This window comes from Dermacentor andersoni, chromosome 10, assembly GCF_023375885.2.
Source record: "Dermacentor andersoni chromosome 10, qqDerAnde1_hic_scaffold, whole genome shotgun sequence".
Lineage (NCBI taxonomy): Eukaryota > Metazoa > Arthropoda > Arachnida > Ixodida > Ixodidae > Dermacentor > Dermacentor andersoni.
Genome location: NC_092823.1, coordinates 140,263,073 through 140,286,017, shown reverse-complemented (window position 1 = coordinate 140,286,017; position 22,945 = coordinate 140,263,073). Strand labels below are relative to the sequence as shown.

Here is a 22,945-nt window from a genome sequence, read left to right as displayed (position 1 = left end):
ACGGGTAGATGATGTTGTGTCCCTTGTCGATTGCGTAATGGTGGAGTAGTCGGATGTTTGCGACTAACTGCACATTATGTCCATGGTTGAAAGGGGACAGCAGACATTGGAGAGCTGCCTGTGAATCACAAATAATGGACCATGAATATGGTGATTTGGGACCAATAAACTCCAGAGCAGTCCAGATAGCTGCGAGTTCTGCAGCCGTCGATGATGTAACGTGAGACGTTTTGAAGGTGATGGTGACAGATTGAGCGGGAAGTTCCACTGCTCCAGCTGAATTTTTAGAGTAGACAGAACCGTCCGTGTAAACGTGGGTGTGTTCGTTGTGTTTGTTATGTAGGAATGAAAGCACGGCTTGTTTAAGGGCGAAAGATGACATCTCCGTTTTCTTTTTGATGCCGGGAATGACAAGAAGGGCCTGGAGCTGATGCAGGCACCACAGCGGTAGAGATGGTCGTGCTGCAGGTGTGAAGTTTGACGGTAAACGTCTATGGTTGGCGGCAATAATTCTGCTATACACTGAACGAGGTCGAGCGGCAGGAAGGGAGATGAGATGATGCGATGGAAGTCCGGCGAAGTGCCTGATGTGCATCTTTAAGGAGTCGACATGAATATACGTATTGATGGGGTGGTGATGCGCGATGGCTATTGTTGTTGCCGTTGATGCACACCTGGGAAGGCCTAGACAAATTCGCAGAGCTTGAGCTTGTACAGACTGGACGGCTCGCAGGTTGGTCTTACCGATCCCACCTAGTACAGGTAAGCTGTAGCGTAGGAGACCCAGGAACAGTGCGCTATAGAGTTGGAGCATTGCACTCACAGACGCACCCCATGACTTTCCTGGGTGAACATGGTTGTGTGACATAATGGACACTCCAAAAGTTGAACAGCATGGTGTCGTGAGGTTTTTGACAGATGAAGACGTTTCCCAAGAAGCAATTAGTCGCCTTATGGCTGCCGTGTACGGTGAGCATTGCATTTCATTGGCCACTGTGAAGTGTTGGAGCAAACGGTTCAAAGAAGCACGTGAAAGTTACAAAGACAATCCAAAACCGGGCCAAAGACACCGTGCAATCACCCCCAACACAATCCGAACAGCTGGTTAGATAAGAACAGAGAATAAGCATCGATGAATTGGCAGGGCGTGTGAACATCAGTCACGGTTTGGGTCACACCATAATTCATGAATATCTCGGTTGTCGGCTCTTGCGCAATGAATGCCCAACACTTTGAACTACCGCCAGAAGAGGGAGAGCTTCGGCGCTGCTTTGACTCATCTAATCCGGCATCACAATGAGAGTGACAACTTTTCGTCTCAAATTGTGACCGGGAAAAAATCATGGTATCGGTATTACGAGCCTGAAACACGAGGGCTAATCATACAGTGGAAACATTTGAATTCACCAACCCCAAGAAAAGCAAAGGCCGTCATTTCTGCCGGAAAGGCGCTGCTGACTTCTGTTTTCGATCGTCAGGGGTCATTATCAATCGAATTTGCTAAACCTGGTGAGACTATCAATAATTTCCGATATTGTGAAACGTCGGATCGGTTGTGTGTCGCAATCAAGAACAAACGACGTGGAAAATTGAGGAATGGGGTCATCTTGCTCCACGACAATGCCCGTCCCCACGTCGCTGATGTGGTTAATAAAAAACTGGCAAACTTCAAGTGGGAAACGCTGCAACATCTGCCATACAGCCCACACCTGTTGCCTTGCGACTTCCACATTTTGGAGCGTTTCAAAAAACACCTCAAGGGAACCAGATTCATGTCGGATGATGACGTGAAAGAGTCAGTTACAGACTTTTTGAACAGCAACCCAAGAGTTTTATGAGAGGGAAATCACGCGACTCATTAGTCAGTGGTACAAATGCCTAAATGCTCGTGGAGGCGACATTTAAATAAAGTACCCGTTTGTCATATATTCTCATTGGCTCACTTTCATTTGACTCGCCCTTGTATATTTTGCAGAACTCCTGCTTTTTATATGTGCTGCCTGTTGCGACTATAATTTCGGAGCAATTACTGAAAATATACGACCGGTGACAGCTGCTCTTGCGCAATACCTTCTGACAAAGGACAGTGTCATTGAGATTTTTCTCTGGTCGTTGCAATGCAGAAAAATGTAAACAAAGTTCTTCAATGACAGAGAGAGAGAGAGAGATGCAAATGATAGAAAGGCAGGGAGGCTAACAAAGTTTTAATAAAACATTTGTCCTCAACTTGTTCATTTCATGGCCTTTACGTTTTTCATATCAGTGGCATGCACTGGTTTGCTGATTTCAAACTGATATAGTTCTAAAGTTCGTGTGATATTTGCTTTACTTATTGAATATACAGAAAACATGGAAGCATTGATATAAGTTATTTGGGGCACAATTTTTGAGACCTACGAGTATAAACTTTTGTGAAAAAATACATATTGTTACGCGAAGGACGAGTGAGTAAGACGAGCAACTATTTACAGTTTATATTTACAACAACGGTTGCAGCGCAGACCAGCTAGATTCACAGCGCGAGCCCAGTTCATTCTTCCACTTCTTTTCTGGAGTGATGGCGCCCACGCGCCTCGTTCAAACAAACATATACCACACGCGTGTAGCAATATTTTACTTGTCTTAACATCACGTAGCGTTCAAGAAATCGTTTGCAGTATCTTTGGCAATGGCAACGCAATTATTATTAACGTTTAATGTATTTGATTCCTCGAAAAATTCTATAACGAGGAGGCAAAGTTGAAAAGTGAGCCCCCCCTGAACGAAATTTCTGGCTACGCCACTGGTTGGTGGTACTACTGTCGGCATCGTCAAGCTCGTCTACCGGGTAGCGAGACAGGCAGTCAGCGTCCTTGTGTAGTCGGCCAGATTTGTAGGTGACAGAGAACGAATATTCTTGGAGGCGTAAGGCCCAGCGACCAAGTCTTCCTGCAGGATCTTTCAGTGATAACCAGCAAAGCACGTGATGGTCTGTGACAACGAAAAAGGGTCGGCCATATAAGTATGGGTGGAACTTCGCAACCGCCCAAACTAGGGCCAGATACTCACGCTCAGTGATGGAATAGTTGCGCTCCGTGGGCGAGAGGAGCCTGCTGGCATAAGTGATAACACGGTCGTGGCCGCGCTGGCGTTGTGCCAGTACTGCGCCAATTCCGTGACCGCTGGCATCAGTACGGATTTCGGTAGGCGCAGAAGGATTGAAATGGGCCAGAACGGGAGGCGTTGTGAGAAGGTCGATTAGAAGCGAGAATGCAGAGGCCTCGTTATCGCCCCACTGGAAAGGGCCGTCTTTCTTCAAAAGCTCGGTTAGTGGTCATGCTATGGCTGCGAAATTTTTCACAATACGGCGGAAGTACGAGCAAAGGCCGATGAAGCTGCGCACATCCTTGACATACTTTGGAACAGGGAAGTGCTTAACAGCATGGATCTTGCCTGGATCCGGTTGTACTCCGTTCACGTCAATGAGATGTCCAAGCAAGGTAATCTGGCGACGGCCGAATTGGCACTTCGATGCGTTGAGTTCCAGACCGGCTCGCCGAAAAACGTCCAGGACTGCTGAGAGGCGCTCGAGGTGCGTAGCGAACGTTGGGGAGAATACTATAATGTCGTCCAAGTAGCACAGGCACGTGGACCACTTGAAACCGTGAAAAAGGGAGTCCATCATGCATTCAAAAGTGGCAGGAGCGTTACATAGACCGAACGGCATCACTTTGAATTGATAAAGACCGTCGGGTGTGACAAAAGCAGTCTTCTCGCGGTCGAGATCGTCCACGGCAATCTGCCAGTAGCCGGAGCGAAGGTCAATAGAGGAGAAATAGCGAGCACCATGGAGGCAGTCAAGGGCGTCATCAATGTGAGGTAGGGGATACACGTCCTTTTTGGTAACCCTGTTAAGGTGCCGATAATCCACGCAAAAGCGCCATGAGCCATCCTTTTTTACCAGTACAACAGGTGACGCCCATGGACTACATGATGGTTCAATAATGTCCTTGGCAAGCATTTTGCGAACTTCGGCGTGAATAACTTGACGCTCAGTCGGTGACACTCGATACAGGCGGCGATGAATAGGAGGGGCATCGCCGGTATTAATGCGATGTTTAACAGCTGTAGTTCGGGCCAAAGGACGATCGTTAAAGTAAAAAATATCGTGGTAGGAAAACAGAACGCTGTAGAGCTTACGAGCGTGCTCGGACGGCATGTAGGGAGCAATCATTTTCTGTAAGTCGCCGATGGTACAAGTTGCCGACTGCGATGGTAGAGGAGAATCGGCTGAATTGTCGTCTGCTGCAATAGATGCTACTGAGTGATCCTCAAATGAGCAAAGCTGGGCCAGAGACATCCCGCGTGGCAGCACTTGTGTCGTCAAGCCAAAATTGACCACTGGCAGGCAGACGCAATTCGCCGTAATAGATAAAACTGTATGAGGTACTGTGATCCCATGTATAAGGAGGACGTCTTGCATAGGAGCCGCGATGTAGTGACCGTCGGGGACTGGTGGGGATGACACGAAGTCAACGTAAGTCAGTGCCGAAGGTGGCAAGCGAATGATGCCGATGGAACTGAGGCGAGTGGGGTGTGGTTCAGCGGGATCCAGAACAGGCAGGTCAAGGCGGAGAGTACTGGCGGAACAATCAATGAGAGCAGAATGTGCGGAGAGGAAGTCTAAGCCAAGGATGATGTTGTGGGGATAGTGGGCGATGACTGTGAATAGCATGATAGTGGAGCGATCAGCGAAGGAGACGCGGGCGGCACACATACCAATTACAGGGAATGTTCCGCCCTCGGCGACACGGACAACAGGCGTCATGGCGGGTGTGATTATAGTTTCTGTTGTGGCGATAGGTAACCCTTGGTACATCCGGGAACGCTCGTCTCAGACGCTCGCTACTTGATAGTATTGGGTGGTATTTTCGTAGGATGTTTGTTTTTGGGAGTGCATTAAATATTGTGTTATATAGACTGGCTGTCTGTCAGATTCTGGTTGTAGGCTGTTTCTTAGCTCATTCCGACTGTCTCTACAACCTTGATGTGACATCATAAGCTCTATCAATAGCAACTTGTGGATAGTTTCTTTCTGCTAGCATTGTTTTAAGATAATTTAGGTGGTGGATATAATCATTGTCTTCGCTGCAGATTCTTCTAATTCGTCTCGCTTGACCAACGAAAATTCCTTGCTTGCAGTGTCGTGGGTGATGACTGTTGTCTAAATATTGCTGGCTATTCGTAGGCTTCTGGTAAAGTAACGTCTCAATTTTCAATTTTCTATGTAGACCGTCGTGTTGAGGAAGTTGATTTGACTAGGAGAGTGGTGAGCAGTAAACTTAATACTTTGATGAAAGCGACCGAAATGGCTAATTAAGTTGGTTAACGTGCTTGTTCCATGTTCCCATATTATAAATATGTCGTCAAAGTAATACAGATAGGTGTGGGGCTTTAAAGGGTAGGATTTCAACAGGTCTGCTTCAGAATCTGACAGACTGCCAGCCTTTATAACAAAATATTCTAATGCACACCAAACATAAACAGCATCCTACGAAAATACCACCCAATTTTATGAAGCAAGAAGCGTCTGAGAAAAGCGTTCCCGGATGTACTAAAGGTTACCTATCGCCGCAACAGAAACATTAAAGGGACCCTGAAACGATTTTGACGGTTTTTTACAATTGTACTAAGTCATTAGAGCAGGTCCTTCTGATCATTAATTGACACATCTAAGTGCTCTGCGTAAAGCGTATAATTTACTATAAGGTTTTAAAAATGCACATCGCTGCCGATCGCAGCACACTGCTCGGCGGAATTTTAAGCCGTCCCTACCCATATCACGGAAATCGCCCATATGACGTCAGTGGGGCGAGCTATCCGATTGGCTGACCAGGGCGCGTGATAGCTAATTTTTCCAACTTTATGGTAAACAAATGATGTTTGTCATAGTTGGAATGTTAGTTAATTTGTTTTTATAAAAAGAAAGTAGCATAAAGAGAATGCACAAGAACAATTTTTCAGTACACTTAAGCACTTCCGGCACACAGCAAGTGTTGTCTGCTTGTGTTACAACGTGCTCCGTCTTTGACGAGAGCTCCGCAGTCAGTCTCAGTCTGTCTTTTCGCGAGCACTACGATTCGACTTTGTTGGGTACTGCAAACGTAGCGACTGGCAATATGTCAAGCTGCGACATCGTGTCCTTCTGCAAGCCAGTAGATGAGCGGACTGGCTGCAGCGCATTGGACAGCCGCTATCCGATGGGTGGCAGGATTTGCGCAATTGCGGCCGTCACTTTACACCGGAAGATTACTAACGCAATAGCGTTTCGCGAGTCCGGTATTAGGGTAAACGCAAGCGCAAGGGGGTAGGGCCTGGCCGCATCCCCTTGCGTCTTGTTTCAGGGGATGAACAGAAGCGCAAATGTGAATGGTCTGCACGGTGCAGCCACCTGGTGGCATAGAGCTCAACCACACACAGTAGCAGTAACAAAATTTATTCTTCTTTGCTGCTGGTGTAAATTTTTTGCAGGAGCGTAATCGTTAACACGTTATTTTTGTAAATGTTTAAAAGTTTTACACTTGGTTAGAGCAATATTAGCTCTCTCTGGCAGGTTAAGTTCTGTGCCAAGAGGTGGCTGGACCGTGGAGACCGATCAGGCAGCTCACGTACGTCTACGCTAAAGTTCCTTCATCAGCTTGAGTTTATGCCTTCACCGTTCCGTCGAAACGTTCTGCTAGTGCGCGATTACCGGAATACCAGACACGTTCGGCGCTACAATAGAATGCTCGCAATGCACGCCGCTTCGATAGCTCTCGCTTGGGGTTGACGGCCAAGCCGCTAGCGGAGACGTTTCGCGTGGGTGGGGCGGGCTCCAATACAACCGGATGTGGACGATGTGATGTCGCATCGTGATGCAGAACCAGTGAAGGCGGAGCTTATCCTCAATCGCTCAGCGAACGAGTTGAGGAGGAAAAGCATGGCTAGGGAGGAGGGTAACTTGTAATCGCTTGTAGTTCCATTAATATGTAACGCTTCACTTAAATTGTGGTGTGAATGTTCTACTTAGGCTGTACCCTACCCATCTACTAAATTTGTCCGAACCGTTTCAGGGGCCCTTTAAGGACAGGTCGGTGCATGCAAAAGTCAGCCAACATCATCCCCCATAATAAAAGCATATTGTCGCCCCAGGTGCAAAACCTGCAGGCACCTTCAAAGTGACATAAAATTAAAAGCACCGCAAATAGTTATACACACAAAGTCAAAACTAGCTTTACTTGTACAAGTTCGGATGTGATTTATATGCTTAAATGTTCCTTCTGTAAGAAACAATATATCGGTGAAATGGGACAACCAATGAACGTCAGATTAAATGGCCATTGCATGGACACAGCTAAAAAGCTTCTCAAATTTGTTGCCGAACATTTCAACCAACCAGGTCATAACTTTGATGTACTTAGACTATACATCTTACAGTCAAATTTCCATTATGAACGAGAAAGAAAATACAGGGAATAATACAACCAATAGGTATAAAATATTTGAAAGGGAGCTTTAGAATCTATTTGCCATGCTTAATTTCAAGCTATAGACAACATTTAGTTTGATTGTTTAGTGTGTGTTTTTTCCTTCCTTTTCTTTCTTTCCTTTTTTCCTTTTATTTATTTATTTATTCCATTTCAGTGTTGTTCTTTCACTTTTTTTTCACGAGCACCGTTTTCTGTTGCTCCTTCTAATATCTCTTTAAGAGACACGATAGCTCACGACCACCAGCGAAGCAGGTAATAGAAAGGTGCTGTGCATGCCCTTGACACACCGACTGACACACGGGTGTAATGCAAAGAAGGGGTAAGGTGTGCAGACACAAGACACAAGGGACACAAGAGAAGAGAAGTGGACAACACGAACGCCAACTATCAACTGAAGGAAGCACTGAGGCAAAAAAAGAAAGAAGACACAAAACTCATCACCGCATGCTCTGGAATGGTAGCACCACGTGTCAATCGGGTACAAGTGCCGGTCTACATGAGAGGTACCTTTTAAGGCATTTGATCTCTTCCTTTGTAAGGTAATCGAAGGCTGACTCACGCATGCGCTTCCACCATTATTGATATGCCATGCATCGACCATAAGACACATATCTTCATTTCTATGCCTGTACTATGTCGCGCATTCATCTAACTCAGGCGTGCAGTTACAATCTTGGCAGTATTGGCAGTGTAAGGAAAGATAAGAAGGTGATCCACCGGTTAATGACCTTTTATGTTCCATTATCCTCTGATTGATACATCGCCCCATTTGCCATACGTAAAAATGGCCACAGCTAAGGGGAACTTTATATACCACAACCATACGACAGTCAGTAAAATTGTTGTTCTTGATGTGCTTCACTGGACAAATATTTGTTCTTTTTTTTGCCTTTCACCTGCTCTTTTTTTCTCTGCGTGGCAGCGCATATCTTACCTAGCTTATTGGGAGCAGATTGGGAGCTTATTGCTTATTGCTATAGAGCTTATTGGGAGTAAAAACAACATTAACACCATATCTACTTGCAACGTTTTTAAGCCTGTGCAATACTGAATGAATGTAAGGAATAGCCACTACTCTTTTCTTGCTGCTTTCTGTAATCACGTCCATCCCCATCGAAATCGACTTCTTAAGGCGTTCAGCCACAGTGGCCACTGCTACACTAGGATAACCTGCTTCTAATAGGTGCCGGACCTGTGCATTAGAACTGGTGCTCATTTTGCGCATGCATGATCTGGTGAGAGAAGACTTAAGGCACGACATGGCAATTCCATTTTTTACTACTTTGGAATGCTTGGATTGAAAGTTTAACAAAGGCTTCGAAGATCTAGGAGAGTACGGCCGATACATGTGGTTTTGTTCAAAGACCAAGGAAATGTCTAGAAACTGTATTCCTTGGTAAACTTTAATCCTCCCAAATTAAGTTTAAACTGCTCACTTACTGAGGTAGCAGTGGAATCAAATTCGTCCCTATTGCAGAAAATCAGGTAATCATGAACGTAACGAAATACCTTAATAACACAATCACCTAAGGCCTTCTCTAAGCAGCTGTCAATCTTGCTCAGGTAAATATCACTAAGAATAGGGGCAACCTTTGAACCAATACAAATTCCTGATTTCTGCAGAAACACACCATCTCTCCATCCAACCAACGTCGACTTTAAGTAAATCAAAGAATTTCTAGAAAAGCACTCGTGGAAACACCACATCTATGTATAAAAGCTGACTCTTGCACTTGTTCTTTAATGCACTCATTTATGAAGTTTAGCAACCCATTATGCGGCAAGGAGTAATACAAGTCTTCGATATCCATAATAAAAGCTGTAAAATCACCAGGATTTTTCTCTGTCAGAAACTGAACTAATGCCTGAGAATTGTGTAAGCAGAATGGGTCTGAAAAACTAGTGAAGCTAAACAGTTCTGTAGGTAACTAGCCACACAGACGGGTGTTGGTCTGCTGAGCACGAGGTTGCAGGATTGAATCCCGGCCATGGCCGCCGCATTTCAATGGGGGCGAAATGTGAAAACACCCGTGCACTTAGATTTATGTGCACATTAAAGAACCCCAGGCTGTCGAAATTTCCGGAGTCCTCCACTATGGCGTGCCTCATAATCAGAAAGTGGTTTTGGCACGTAAAAACCCCATAATTAAAAAAACTTAATTAAAATTAACCACACAGATCTGCCATGTCCCTTTCTCTGACACTATAGCACGAAAAGGAATCTTTTGCTTATGGGTCTTTGCCAAGAAAAACAGGGTAATAGGGAAAAACACGGGTATTGACACGCCGGCTGACACACGGCCATGTCACCGGCCTTGTGCACGGCACTCCTTTATTCTCATTTCTACACCCTCGCCACTAACGCACCTTCGCTCGTTGCGCACCCACCCGCCTTACCCTCTCCCCTTTAGAACCCTACCTATACATACACTGCTGAGGAAACCATATGTCACCTTGAAAAAGACAAGGCCACTCGTCAAAACATTGGCTCCCGCTTTTACCTTGTTCTCATTTTGCTCACGATTGAAGCGTGTAACACTGGATGAAGACTCTCCAATAATTCCAATGAAACATGGATTCAAAACTGAAAAATTGTTAATTCTAGTAGGTTTTATAACTTGGCAATCAGTGGTATACACCTTAGATCCCTTACATTCATTTGGTTTGGACGGTGCAGGCTTTGGAGCCAAAGCTGGCAACTTTTCAGGTGGTTCATCAGATGACCTTCCAGCAGTAAGTGCCTCTTCTTTTCGCTTCCTCTTATAAGGTGTGTAAAGACGAACTGGCCCACTCTGGAAGTAAAATTTGATTTGTAAGAGCCAAACAATCCATTACAAAGTTTTAGGTATGGCAAGCATAAACAGTAGTGACACATAGGCTTCCCTTGAGCCTACCCGTGGAAAGACTAGATAAATTGTGACTTCTCCTCTCTAAAGAAATGCCGCAAGGACATAATGCACTCCTATGCATTTGTTCGCTGTAAAATACTGAGGAAAACAGAACTAAAATAATACAACTCAGTATTTTCTCATCTTACTAGCTTTGTTTGCACACTTCACCAAACAATCTGAGAAGGTAAGAAAATGTAAGTTATGTTGTTATCAGCAAAGCGTTTATATAGAATGATGTTATTAAATTGTTCTGCAAGTCTCAATAAAACATGGAGAAACATAAACAGGGGTACCAACTATTCAAATCTGGAGAGGACACATCTGTAGATGTGTGCTTTCAGCACTACACAAGATAACAAAATACAGTGAAACCTCGTTAAACCGTAGTTGGCCAGAGCTCGGAAAAAGTATACACTAAACGGCAGTACTGCTTAACCGAAATAGCATGAGATCGCCCACTTACCTGTCAAAAACTGAACTCAGAGAGAGTGCGATGAAAGGAGCAAAAACATGCAGCATTTATTCACTTCGCGCGACAAAGGTGTTATTTTCGTTTGATGCCACGGCGGCCTAGCAGCGACGACAGCGGCCTCAAACTTACTGAAGCTGCGAGCCAGCTTTTCAGCCAACCCCCTCTTTTCGGCAAACACTCGCATGGCAGATTCCTTGTTGGCATTGCATATTCTCCTTGCACAGGTGCAGTAGCGCTACAGAAGTCGCGGGGTGCCTTTTTCATGGCGGGGGTTCTGCGCTCGTCGCAACGATTGCATTCATGAGGCTGACATAACGCACAGCTTCTGCCACTGTCAGTCTTGAATCGCCCATGCTGTTGCTATCCGTGTCGTCCTCATCACTGTCGTTAGGCGATACTGTGGCAAGAACAGAGGCAACGATGGTGAAAAGTCGAACCTTGTAGCGGACATCTCTTCACAGTGGTAACAGCAATGCCGAGCAACTTCTTCACATTCCAAATGCCACACACCGTAGTCAACAATAAATCCTTGTCACGTACCAGCGCTGACTTCTTTGTGTCACATTCGATAGCACCAACATAGTCCAATTTTTCTTCTATGCTGAGCACCCGACATCTTTTTTATCAGAGCTTTGGCATGATGCAAGTCCTTGCTTGCACAACACCACAACGCTCTACAGCACGGCACCAAAATGATGTTGATGTGGCTTCACACACAAAAGCACAGGGCGCTTGGAGGCTGTTGTTCTGATCTCTGAGGCTTGTTCTGCCGGATCGCCTGATGAGGATGACGCACCGCGGGGATTGCACGACGAAAAGTGGAAACACTATGTGTTAACTGATACATACACAATAAGCTGGTAGGATTTATGTGGGTACAAAACGCATTATGTTCAATGGCCTCTGAGTCGGGGATTTGACTTCAGTGCTTTCAAAACGAAAGTACTGTTCAAGCAGGTACGGTTTAACGAGGTTTTACTGTAAATGGAAAGGAGTGAGGTGGTATACAAGGAACCAGCACGAACATGTGGCTCGGTTCTCTCCACCATTGCTACTAGCAACAGTGGCTGTGCTCTCGTATTTTCATCTGCTCCACAGATACAAACTGCTCTTGCTTCTATGTGTTCACAGAGAAGCATTTGCATGGTTTAGCTCACAAGGCAATGGAAACAAGCATGTCATGCAAGTTATCACTCTCCTTTGAACTCAATCAAGCCTCGAATATGTTTGAATGGTAAAGCAGCCCAAAATACATTGACGAAAGGAAGACGTAAGATACATGCAGATGCTGACAATCTTTGAACTGTCCTGTTCTCTTATGCACCGAAACGCTACACCCCCGTGCCAGCGCAAGTATTCATACAAACTTAGAACATCTCCTCTTATTGAAATGTACAACAAAAAGTAAGTCTGTGAAGAATAATTGCAACACGCTACTGTGAAATAAGACACTTGGATGTGAAGAAAGGACAAAGATGACACTGGACAAGCATGAAGTAGCAATTGTTCATTTCAACAATCCCCTTTTGCCATGAACAAGCTTGACAGGACTCGTGCCAGTCATGACCCTATACATATTCTGTCCTGTTGAACATAAACCGATCCTTCAAAATCAACATAGAGTGATCGAGGGTGCATACATCCTCAGTAATACCAAAATTTCTTAACACTTGTCTCACTCATTTTGAAACTGTATGTTCCCATACAATCAATACATTCTTGCACTGCTGCTAAATCTCCTGCTTGCAGTATATTGTAGTACATGTCCTTGACAGCGACCGAGATATAGGGATAAAGTTCCAGACAGAGTTGCGACAGTTTAATGTCACAGAATATTTCCGCCATATAGATGATCTTTTATTATGTTTTCCCTGGAATTTTACTCATGATGTAGCTCCGGGAACGGTTGTGTCTGTGTGTAAGAGGACATTCCAAGAATTAGACTTCACATATGAACTCCCGAAAAATGTGTGCCTTAAATTTTTGGCCATTATGATATAGGAAAGTAAAAACCATACTTGTTGGAAAAATGTGAGAGAGAGTTAAAGGTTTCTTAAGCTATGGCTCAGCACCCTAAGCAAGTAAAAAGAAGTGTAATATATTCAAGAATGCTGAACAGTTGCAAAGAGTACTAACGTCATGCCGTAGCTCGTACTTTTATGAACCAAATCGATAGACATACCCGTGTCACACGGGCAAACTTGAGTGCACCTTGAGCGAGTGCACTTCGCTGCTATTGTCATTTGCAGGCTGCCACACAAGAATCGCGAAGTGTGTTGCCACACACTTCGCGGCAACAAAGTGAGTAGTCTCATAAGCAATGAGTAAAAAATAAGTAAAGTATTATCGAAAGCAGAGTCAGGAGTAATTTCTAATAACATTTTTTTTTAAAACTGCTAACATTACATGGTCATAAAGTGTGCTACATTGCAAAAATAAAAAAAAAAGGAAGAAAGAACTGCGAAAAACAACTCTCATTCTTGGGCTGTTTACAGTCGCACCGGTAATGGCTACGCAGTCGTTTGGCGGAACATATCATTTGGTCTGGTACTGGTAAAGTCTTGTTGCCTTATCTTGGCTCATAATGATTAATCTTTTTATTGAGGTTGTAATTAATTACTTCACTTGCAATGGATTGTAAATGCCGTTTCTAACAATAACAAAGTATTCTTGTGCATGCATATTTAAGTTAACAAATATATGCTTTGCTTTCTGACTCCCGATTGCCATTGCCACTAATTTGAAAGAACACTTTTCTTTCTCGTGTAGCAGCGCACCGCCAAAACGACACTCAACAGCGCTGAAGTGCACTTGCTCAAAGCACACTTTAGTTGCCTGTGTGACAGGGGTATTAAAAGGGCCCTGAACGACTTTTTATCAAAGATGAGAAATGCATTTGAAGTTAAAATAGGGTATTTCAGAAATACCTTGCCACAAAATGTATTTTAATGCGTTTAGCAGAAGTGGACTTATTGGTAATCAGACACCCGCTTCGCTGTGCTCCCGTTCCTTCTTCAATGCCTTGAACTTCGAAGGCTATGGCAGAGTAAGGCGTGCCCACAATGCTCCGCCTTCTAAATGTCACTGTGGCGCGCAGTTCAAATTTGTTTTTGGATGTAAACATAGACGCCACTACTCCCAATTCTGGAGCATCATCATCATCATCATCATCATCATCATCATCATCATCATCATCAGCCTGGTTACGCCCACTGCAGGGCAAAGGCCTCTCCCATACTTCTCCAACTACCCCGGTCATGTACTAATTGTGGCCATGCCGTCCCTGCAAACTTCTTAATCTCATCCGCCCACCTAACTTTCTGCCGCCCCCTGCTACGCTTCCCTTCCCTTGGAATCTAGTCCGTAACCCTTAATGACCATCGTTTATCTTCCCTCCTCATTACATGTCCTGCCCATGCCCATTTCTTTTTCTTGATTTCAACTAAGATGTCATTAACTTGCGTTTGTTCCCTCACCTAATCTGCTCTTTTCTTATCCCTTAACGTTACACCTATCATTCTTCTTTCCATAGCTCGTTGCGTTGTCCACAATTTGAGCAGAACCCTTTTCGTAAGCCTCCAGGTTTCTGCTCCGTAGGTGAGTACTGGTAAGACACAGCTATTATACACTTTTCTCTTGAGGGATAATGGCAACCTGCTGTTCATGATCTGAGAATGCCTGCCAAACGCACCCCAGCCCATTCTTATCCTTCTGGAGCATACGACGAGCCAAATGTATGCCAAATGATGTTGCCCTCAGCGAGCTGCAGCGCATTTAGCCAGTGGACTCGTGGTGGCACACCATTGCGGTCGTGGTATCTACGCTACATATCAGACCACAGCTACATGCAACTGTAGTGAGCATGCGCCGCATTTGCTTTGTGCACGACAGGCCTTGAGTGCGTGCTCACGTGTATATGCTAGTCTGACCATGCTACGTCGCGTGGACTGGCTTTGCCCTTCACCAGCTTGACCAACGGATGGTAGCCACATCCAACATGTGCATTTTTGAAGCACTACCAATTAGTCTGCCAAGGCATCTAACCATGAGTGGCCACAAGTTAGCGCGCACTGGCAAGCGTGCGCATGATCTGACCTTAAGTTTTGCGTGGTTCGAGGCTAATTGAGCGTCCAAAACTAGTCAAAATTAGCGAGACACACCCGCTACGACATCGATAAACAGGGTGGCCAAAGTTTCATTCCTATGCTGGCGGCCGCAACTGAGCGTACGGGAGCAGATGACAGTCTGCTTTTTCTGGAAGTTTGTAATTACTATCGAAATTCAAAAGCACATTTTCGTTTACTTCAGCCTGGTTATTGAACTTATTCAATAAATATACACAGTAACAGTACGAAGAAGTGTGCAGATCCAAACACCTTTCTTGATTGAAGTCAGCTATTGGCCAATAGCAGCTGTGTATAGGAATCCGCTTTATTACTAAATAAAGCATCCAGAAGAGACCAAGGAGCAGCCTTCTGCTGGAAAGTGCGCATTCGAGAGAAAGACGACTTAGTGCTCTGCCTGCAAGCTCCACGCGCCACGTACAACAGCAAAACTTGGCTAAGATGTTCACAGCAGTGTATGCTATCTGCAGACTATGTTTTTTCACCAAGCCCGTGGTGTGGTTCAGGACCCCTTTAAACCTTTACTGCACAATTTTTTGTTTCCTCAAAATATTTTTCATGGAGTTGTAGGGAAGGATAAAAGTAGCTGTACTCCCATGGAAACTAACTTTAGCGAATTTCTGTGGTTTGAATTTGCAGAAAAAGGGTATGTTGTGTATTTGCAACAACGTGAAAATAAAGAAGTTGAAGGTGAAAGATAGACTTAGTGTGATTCATACTCCGATGTTTATTTGCATGTGAGAATCGTTGGTGCACCTACTGTTTAGTGTGGAACAAAAAGAAGCAATTGTTGCTTGTGCACCACAGGTGGTTCCCACACTTCGTGCAGTACGACATGCAGATTCCCGTGCAGCCAGGAAGCAATGCAGTGTTTTCGCATTATTGTCAAAATTTAGAACATAGAAGCACAGACGCACGGCTGTGCCCGTGACACGCGGATGCAACGCATCCTTTCGAAAAAAAAAAATTGTCCAGAAAACATTTTGCACACATATTGAATAAAAATGGATTTACACTCGTGGTTGTCGTCACTCCTGGAAAGGTCGCTGCATTCACTATCAGGAGGAATTGCTCGGCCATAAAAGCATTTGGGAGCCATTTCACTTTTCCGAAGAAAATAAACCATGCACACTTTGTTGCATTTGCGCAACATAGCAACATTCCGTCACCAGGAACAAAATATTCTGACATAACAATGTTTTTTTTTTAATCTACAGAGTCAGGAGAATGTGGAGCTTAGAGTAAGAATTTTTGGGGGGCTTTGTCTTATGGAGAAATACATTTACAAGTGGCAAAACTTATCCTCATCACTGCTCGCGGGCGCGCACAGCCTCCGCCACGTTTGTTTTGGTAAAAGATGCGAAGGATGAGCACAGATGGCAGCACAAAGGGGCGCGCTGTTTAGACGAATGTTGCGGAAATGCAACAACATGTACAGGCAGCTTTAAACAGACTTTGCTTCTTTGCTTAATGCCGTTCATCGGAATGTTGCGTAAATGCAACATCATCATCATCATCATCATCATCATAATCATCATCAGCCTGGTTACGCCCACTGCAGGGCAAAGGCCTCTCCCATACTTCTCGAACTACCCCGGTCATGTACTAATTGTGGCCATGTTCTCCCTGCAAACTTCTTAATCTCATCCACCCACCTAACTTTCTGCCGCCCCCTGCTACGCTTCCCTTCCCTTGAAATCCAGTCGTAACCCTTAATGACCATGTGGTTCTTCCCTCCGCATTACATGTCCTACCCATGCCATTTCTTTTTCTTGATTTCAACTAAGATGTCATTAACTCGCGTTTGTTCCCTCACCCAATCTGCTCTTTTCTTATCCCTTAACGTTACACCCATCATTCTTCTTTCTAAAGCTCATTGCGTAAATGCATAGTAAATGCAACAAGGTGCAGTAAAGGGTTAAAACCAGTGGGTACCCCGATGCCTTGATTACATCCTTGGCTGAAAAGGTCTTAGAAAAAATCAACAAACAGAATACGAATGAGGTTCCAAAGAAAAAAGCGAACGAGCGGCCCATCCTAATACCATACGTTCATATTGTGTGTCATGGACTAAAGATGATTGTGAACAGATACAGCCTTCCTGTCGTTTTCATGGCACCTAACAAATTAATTGGTCTTTGTCAGAGTTAACAACGGCAACCAGAAATCTAATCACAGTGAATACGATGTGAAGCATGCTAAAGATTTGTGGCATGTGATAAAGAAGCAGATTACTGCGTTCCAGTTTCCTGTAGAAAACATTATGTAGGACAAATCGGGAGATGCGTTAATACATGCCTGCACAAGCATAATCTTAACTGTAGGAAAGTCAGCCATCCCAAAAACGTTGCAGCAGGCTTGAGTGACAACCAAATTTTGAGTGCATGAGCATCATTTCCCAATCAAAAGATGCTAGAGAAAAGGAAATTATCGAAGCCTTAACAATGCTGCAGATTAGCAACATGTGCGTTACTGCACCATGAATTCTACTCACTGAGGCTGAGGTTAGGTTTATTCGAGGAAAAGACAATAGAATGTTTTGATAGCCCACATATGAGCACAGATGTGAAATGGATTATCTTCTGTCTATTTCTTTCGTGAATGCCTTGTAATTTTTTATAAGAGCCTTGTTTTGACTTGCATATATCAGCGCATATAAAGTTAAACCTTGATATAACGAACTTCAATATAACAAAATTCTAGATATAACAAAACGATGAGCAAAACGAGAACAAGGTGAAAGCAGGAGCCAATGTTTCGACAAGTGGACTTGTCTTCTTTAAGGCGACAAGTCCACTTGTCGAAACTTTGGCTCCTGCTTTCACCTTGATATCATTTTGCTCATCGTCTTAAATTTCCATCTCCCACCTTCCACGTGTTTTTCCTAGATATAACAAAGTATTTTACTTTTTATAACTTATTGTCTATAGAAAGATCATGCATTTTAAATCTCAATATAACGCAGTGTGTCTAATACACGATTCCCATAAAATGAAATTTCACTGCTGCTGTGAAGGAATACCGAGACAATAAACGGAAGCTTTTGCAGATCCAGATGGTAAAATGGTTGAATTACAAGCACCTGTTTGAGAAAGCATCTTTCAAATCGCACACTGCACGACTGACAGCACTTGCTGAAGGGGAGCAGCATCACGTTCCGTATAAAGTCGAAGTGCAATAACACCTATCATGTCATAGCGCCCTGCACGCTGTATGGTTTGAGTGTGAGTGAAAGCATACAGGGGTGAGTTGAGAAGGATAGTGGCTTGATGAGCACAGTCTTCTCGCGAACAAGAAGAAAGAGGGGGAGGGGAGCGAGCTCATGGTAATGCGATCAGGTACGCGCAAGGGTGGAGAGGGAAAAGAGTGGGGGGTAAGTTGGCACACATCTCCTTTTCTAGCACAGCTGTGGCGGCACATGGCTGTCAGCATGTCTTGTTTTGGAGGAAATCTGCTGCATGTGTAAAGACTGGGTGAGATGAGATGGCGTGGCTTTGTGCGCTGTCTTCCCACATGTTTAGAGCTGGAGGTCGTGTAATCTTGAGTTTCGGAGACACGTTGAAGCGAGAGGCAGACGGAAGCGCTCACTCCCCACTACTGCTGGTGCTTTTCATGATAGCGTTGTCCCACTGCAGGCAACACTACCAGCCGCAGGGGTGGAATGGATGCAAAAGCATGGCTGGCTTCGCTCTGTACTGCCAATGCAAAGATATAGTCGGCATGGCATGAAACCGTACCTTTCATTGCCAACTCTCAAATTCAACAAGATAACTTTTTCTCATTGTAATCTGCTTTTTCCGACTGCCTGATAATTAGGAAAACCTTGTGGCCCCTCCCGTGTAAGAAAAATATATTGGTTACTGTACTTATTCGCATAACAGATTGCATTTCAATATAACGAAATTCCGGTATAACGAAGAAAATTGCCGATTTTATCGACTTTGTTGTATTGAGGTTTAACTGCATATACTGAACGATTGTGTGAAATAAACATTAGTTAGTTTGCGCTTGTCCAGTGTCATCTTCGTCCTTTCTTGGTGTCAGAGTCTTATTTCCCAACAGCAGGCTGCAATCATTCGACATGTACAACCAACTAGCTTCAACCTTAGCTCTTTTAAGTCTGCGAGTCGCCAGTACATGGTTAATTGTGGATTAACACACGTCTCTGAAGCAAAGACATCCTTGGCTGCATGCAGTAAGTCACAAATGTGCCCACTTCAAGTTCTGACATGCCGTATCACTTGACAGTTGGCAATAAGGGCGGACACATTTTCATGATGGCATTGTGGACCAGTTTATTCGATGCATGTGAGTGCTTTCAATACTTGCTAGAAAACAAATGCATAAGCATATCTGTTTTTTGTTGCTATTTTTACGCACATAACTTTGTGTTTTCTGTCCAATCAAGATTCTGAGGGCAAAGCACCTAGCACACGTTATATATACAGGCAGTCCCAGCAGCACAGTGCCACTAGTGCCAGCCATTCCTAGGCATGTGTGTATCCAAACAAGTTGTTGGAATTTTTCCCTGTACATAGGCATACAGCACTCCACAAAAGAGGAAAAAGCATGTGCAAAAACAGCCGAGGGGTAGGTGAGCAGAGAGAGAGGGCAAAGAAAGGCATTTGTAGTTCACAATGTCTCTCACCTTGTGCAGTGTCATACTCCTGTCTATCTTACTTCATGTTAACAAAACAAAACATTACAATACAAAAAGTATACACCTTAGCAGCATATAAAGAGACACTCAGAAATGCTTTGGTAATACAGTATAAACCTCGATATAACAAACTTCAATATAACGAAGTTATTAATACTGTTACGAAGAGTTGCGAAGAAATGGTTTTATTTACAGGTGATGGACGATGATCGTAGCGTGATAGTAGCGCAGCTCGGCCTCTCAAACTCCTCGTTCTCTTTGTCTTCTCTTCTTTCTTCTTGTCCGTGCCTTTCGTATCATTTACATTTCCCCGCAAGCAGACGAAGCCCGTGGGGCGAGTCAGGATGGACAAGCAGGGTAGAAAGGCTTCAGGCGAGCAATATGAGTCAGCTGAGTTCTGCTTGATAACCAACCATTGCACAGTAGGCGAGCTATGACGTAAGTGTGTTCGCTCAGGCGGTCCACAACTACAAATGGGCCTGAATATTGTGACAAGAACTTTTGGCACTATCCACACTTGCAGTGCGATGTCTACAGAAGGACCAAGTCACCTTTTTCCAACAATACTTGTACGTGACGGTCGTCGTATCGCTCTTTCGAAGGACTTTGCGAGGCAGTACGAAGACGAGCTATTCGACGGGCTTCTTCAGCGAGACACAAAATCTTCGATACAGAATCGTCACTGTGCAGAACGAAGGGCAAGAAAGCATCCAGAAGGCTTCACGGTAACCTTGCATACAGGAGATAAAATGGGCTATAGTTCGTGGTTTCGTGTTTCGCCGTGTTGTATGCGTAAGTGATGAAGGGCAGCACGTCGTCCCAGTTCTTACGATTGGAGGAGACGTACATGGCAAGCATGTTGGTCAGCGTTCCGTTTGTTCTTTCAACGAGGCCATTGGTCTGTGGATGATACGGTGTGGAATGACGGAACTGTGAAGTGCACAAACGAAGTAACTCTTCAATGGCATCAGCCGTGAACTGGCAACCATGATCGCTGATGATGACACGCGGTGGGCCATGACGAAGGACCACGGAACGCAGCAGGAAGACCGCCACGCAAACGGCGGTGGAAGACGGTATGACTGCAGTTTCTGCATACTGTGTAAGATGGTCTACGCAGACAATTATCCAATGGTTCTTGTTGTTAGATAACGGGAATGAACCCAAAAGGTCAATGCCTATTTGCTCAAACGGCGTACTGGGCGGTGTCAATAGCCGAAGGGGACCCGGGGCTGCGGTGGTCGGTCGCTTGTGACGGCCCATTTCACAACTAGCGACATAGCGCTTGGTTGTTTCGTACATCTTGGGCCAGTAAAAGCGCTCCTGCGTGCGGTGTAGCATTCGTACGAAGCTGAAATGGCCAGATGTCACATCGTCATGCATGGCGCGTAGAACGTCGGAGCGGAGACTCTCGGGGACAACAAGCAGAAAACGTGCTCCATGCCCGGAGTAATTAGTTTTGTAGAGTAATTTATCACAGACAGTAAAGCGACCGCTGCCTTGAGAAGTATGGGCGGCGACAAAAATAGGATCAAGGGTAACATCACTCCATTGTTCTCGCTGAAAGTCTGCCGCGTCAGGGAACGTAGAAGTAACAACAGCGAGACAGTCGTCAAAATTCTCAGCCTCGCAGTCGGTAGCCGCAAGAGAAATCCGAGAGAGGCAGTCTGCGTCAGCGTGATGACGGCCACTATTGCACGACACCACAAAGTCGTAATCCTGGAGGCGCAGCGCCCAACGTGCGAGGCGACCAGAGGGATCATGCAAACCGACCAGCCAGCATAAAGAATGATGGTCGATGATAATCTTGAATGGTCTACCGTAAAGATAACACCGAAACTTCTGTATGGCGAAAACAGCTGCCAGGCGTTCCTGTTCCGGAACCGTATAATTGCGTTCAGATTTGCTCAGGCAATGGCTGGCATATTCGCGCGACAACATGTTCTGTGCCACTGTGACATTGTACAAGCACCGCTCCTATCCCAATTCCACTAGCATCAGTGTGAACTTCAGTTGGGCAAGATGGATCGAAGTGACGCAAGAGGGGTGCTGACGTTAGTATAAACTTCAGTTGAGAGAATGATGCGTCACACTCTGGTGTCCAATTGAAGGATGCATTTTGTCGCAAAATACATGTCATCGGGTAAACGATGTCGGCAAACAGGGGAACAAAACGACGAAAATACGAACATAGGCCAATGAATGAGCGAAGTTCTCATGCTGATTGCGGTGGCTTGAAGGAGCTCACCACTTCAATCTTACGAGGATCGGGTCTGACGCCATCCTTGTTGACTAAGTGTCCCAGGACCAGTGTTTGGCGTTTGCCAAAGCAACATTTTTTTTAGTTTAGAACCAGTCCAGCTTTCTCAATGCAGTCGAGAACAAGGCTGAGGCGTTCGTTATGTTCTTCAAACGTGCGGCCAAAGATTACAACATCATCGAGGTAACACATGCATATCTCCCACTTTAGACCACGTAGTACTGTGTCCATGAATCTTTCAAAGGTGGCAAGAGCATTGCAAAGGCCAAAAGGCATAACATTAAATTCGAATAGGCCATCTGGAGTAACGAAAGCGGTCTTTTCCTTGTCGGCAGGGTTCATAGGTATTTTCCAATACCCCGATGACAAATCAAGTGTTGAGAAGTAAGAAGCAGCGTGTAAGCAGTCAATGACGTCATCGATTCGTGGTAGTGGATAGACATCCTTTATGTCACTGCGTTTAGATGTCTGTAATCCACGCAGAATCTCCAGGAACCAACTTTTTTTTGGACCCGGATTGCTGGGGCTGCCCATGGACTAGACGACTCTTGAACGACACCTTTGTTCATCATCTCCTTGACTTGCTCTGCAATAACTTTTCGCTCGGAGGATGACACTCAGTAGGGCTTCTGGCGGATGGGGTGTGCTGAGCCGGTATCTATTCTGTGACGAGCGCGGAACGACGGTAAATGAAGGGGTGCATCTCCATGCGTGAAGTCAAATGCAGCCTCATGCCTGGCAAGGACATGTACCTGTGCTTGCCATTTCGATGTACCGAGAGCCTTGCTGATCATTCCAAGCATTAGCTCTTCAAAACGGCCATTATCGCAAGGAGAACAAGCTGTAGAGACGTCCGTAGTTAGTGCTGCTATTGAGTTATATGCGGCTTCATCAAAGAGAGCGATTTTCATACCACGAGGAAGGACAACCGGTGTGGTGGAACAGTTCAGCGCCCACAATGTGGCGACTCCTTTCGTCATGCACACGACAGAGCAGGGCACAAGTATATCTTTTTTAGCACAGTTTATGC

The 22,945-nt window shown here is 44.9% G+C and overlaps 1 protein-coding gene across 1 annotated transcript in view; it reads right to left on the bottom strand.

Annotated features, from left to right (window-relative positions):
* LOC126545209 (deformed epidermal autoregulatory factor 1 homolog) overlaps nucleotides 1–22,945 on the bottom strand; it is a 112,818-nt gene that overhangs the window by 69,169 nt on the left and 20,704 nt on the right. Inside the window, exon 4 of the mRNA XM_050192969.3 lies at nucleotides 10,162–10,300. Coding sequence (XP_050048926.2) covers nucleotides 10,162–10,300 — 139 coding nt within the window. The remainder of the gene's footprint in view (nucleotides 1–10,161; nucleotides 10,301–22,945) is intronic.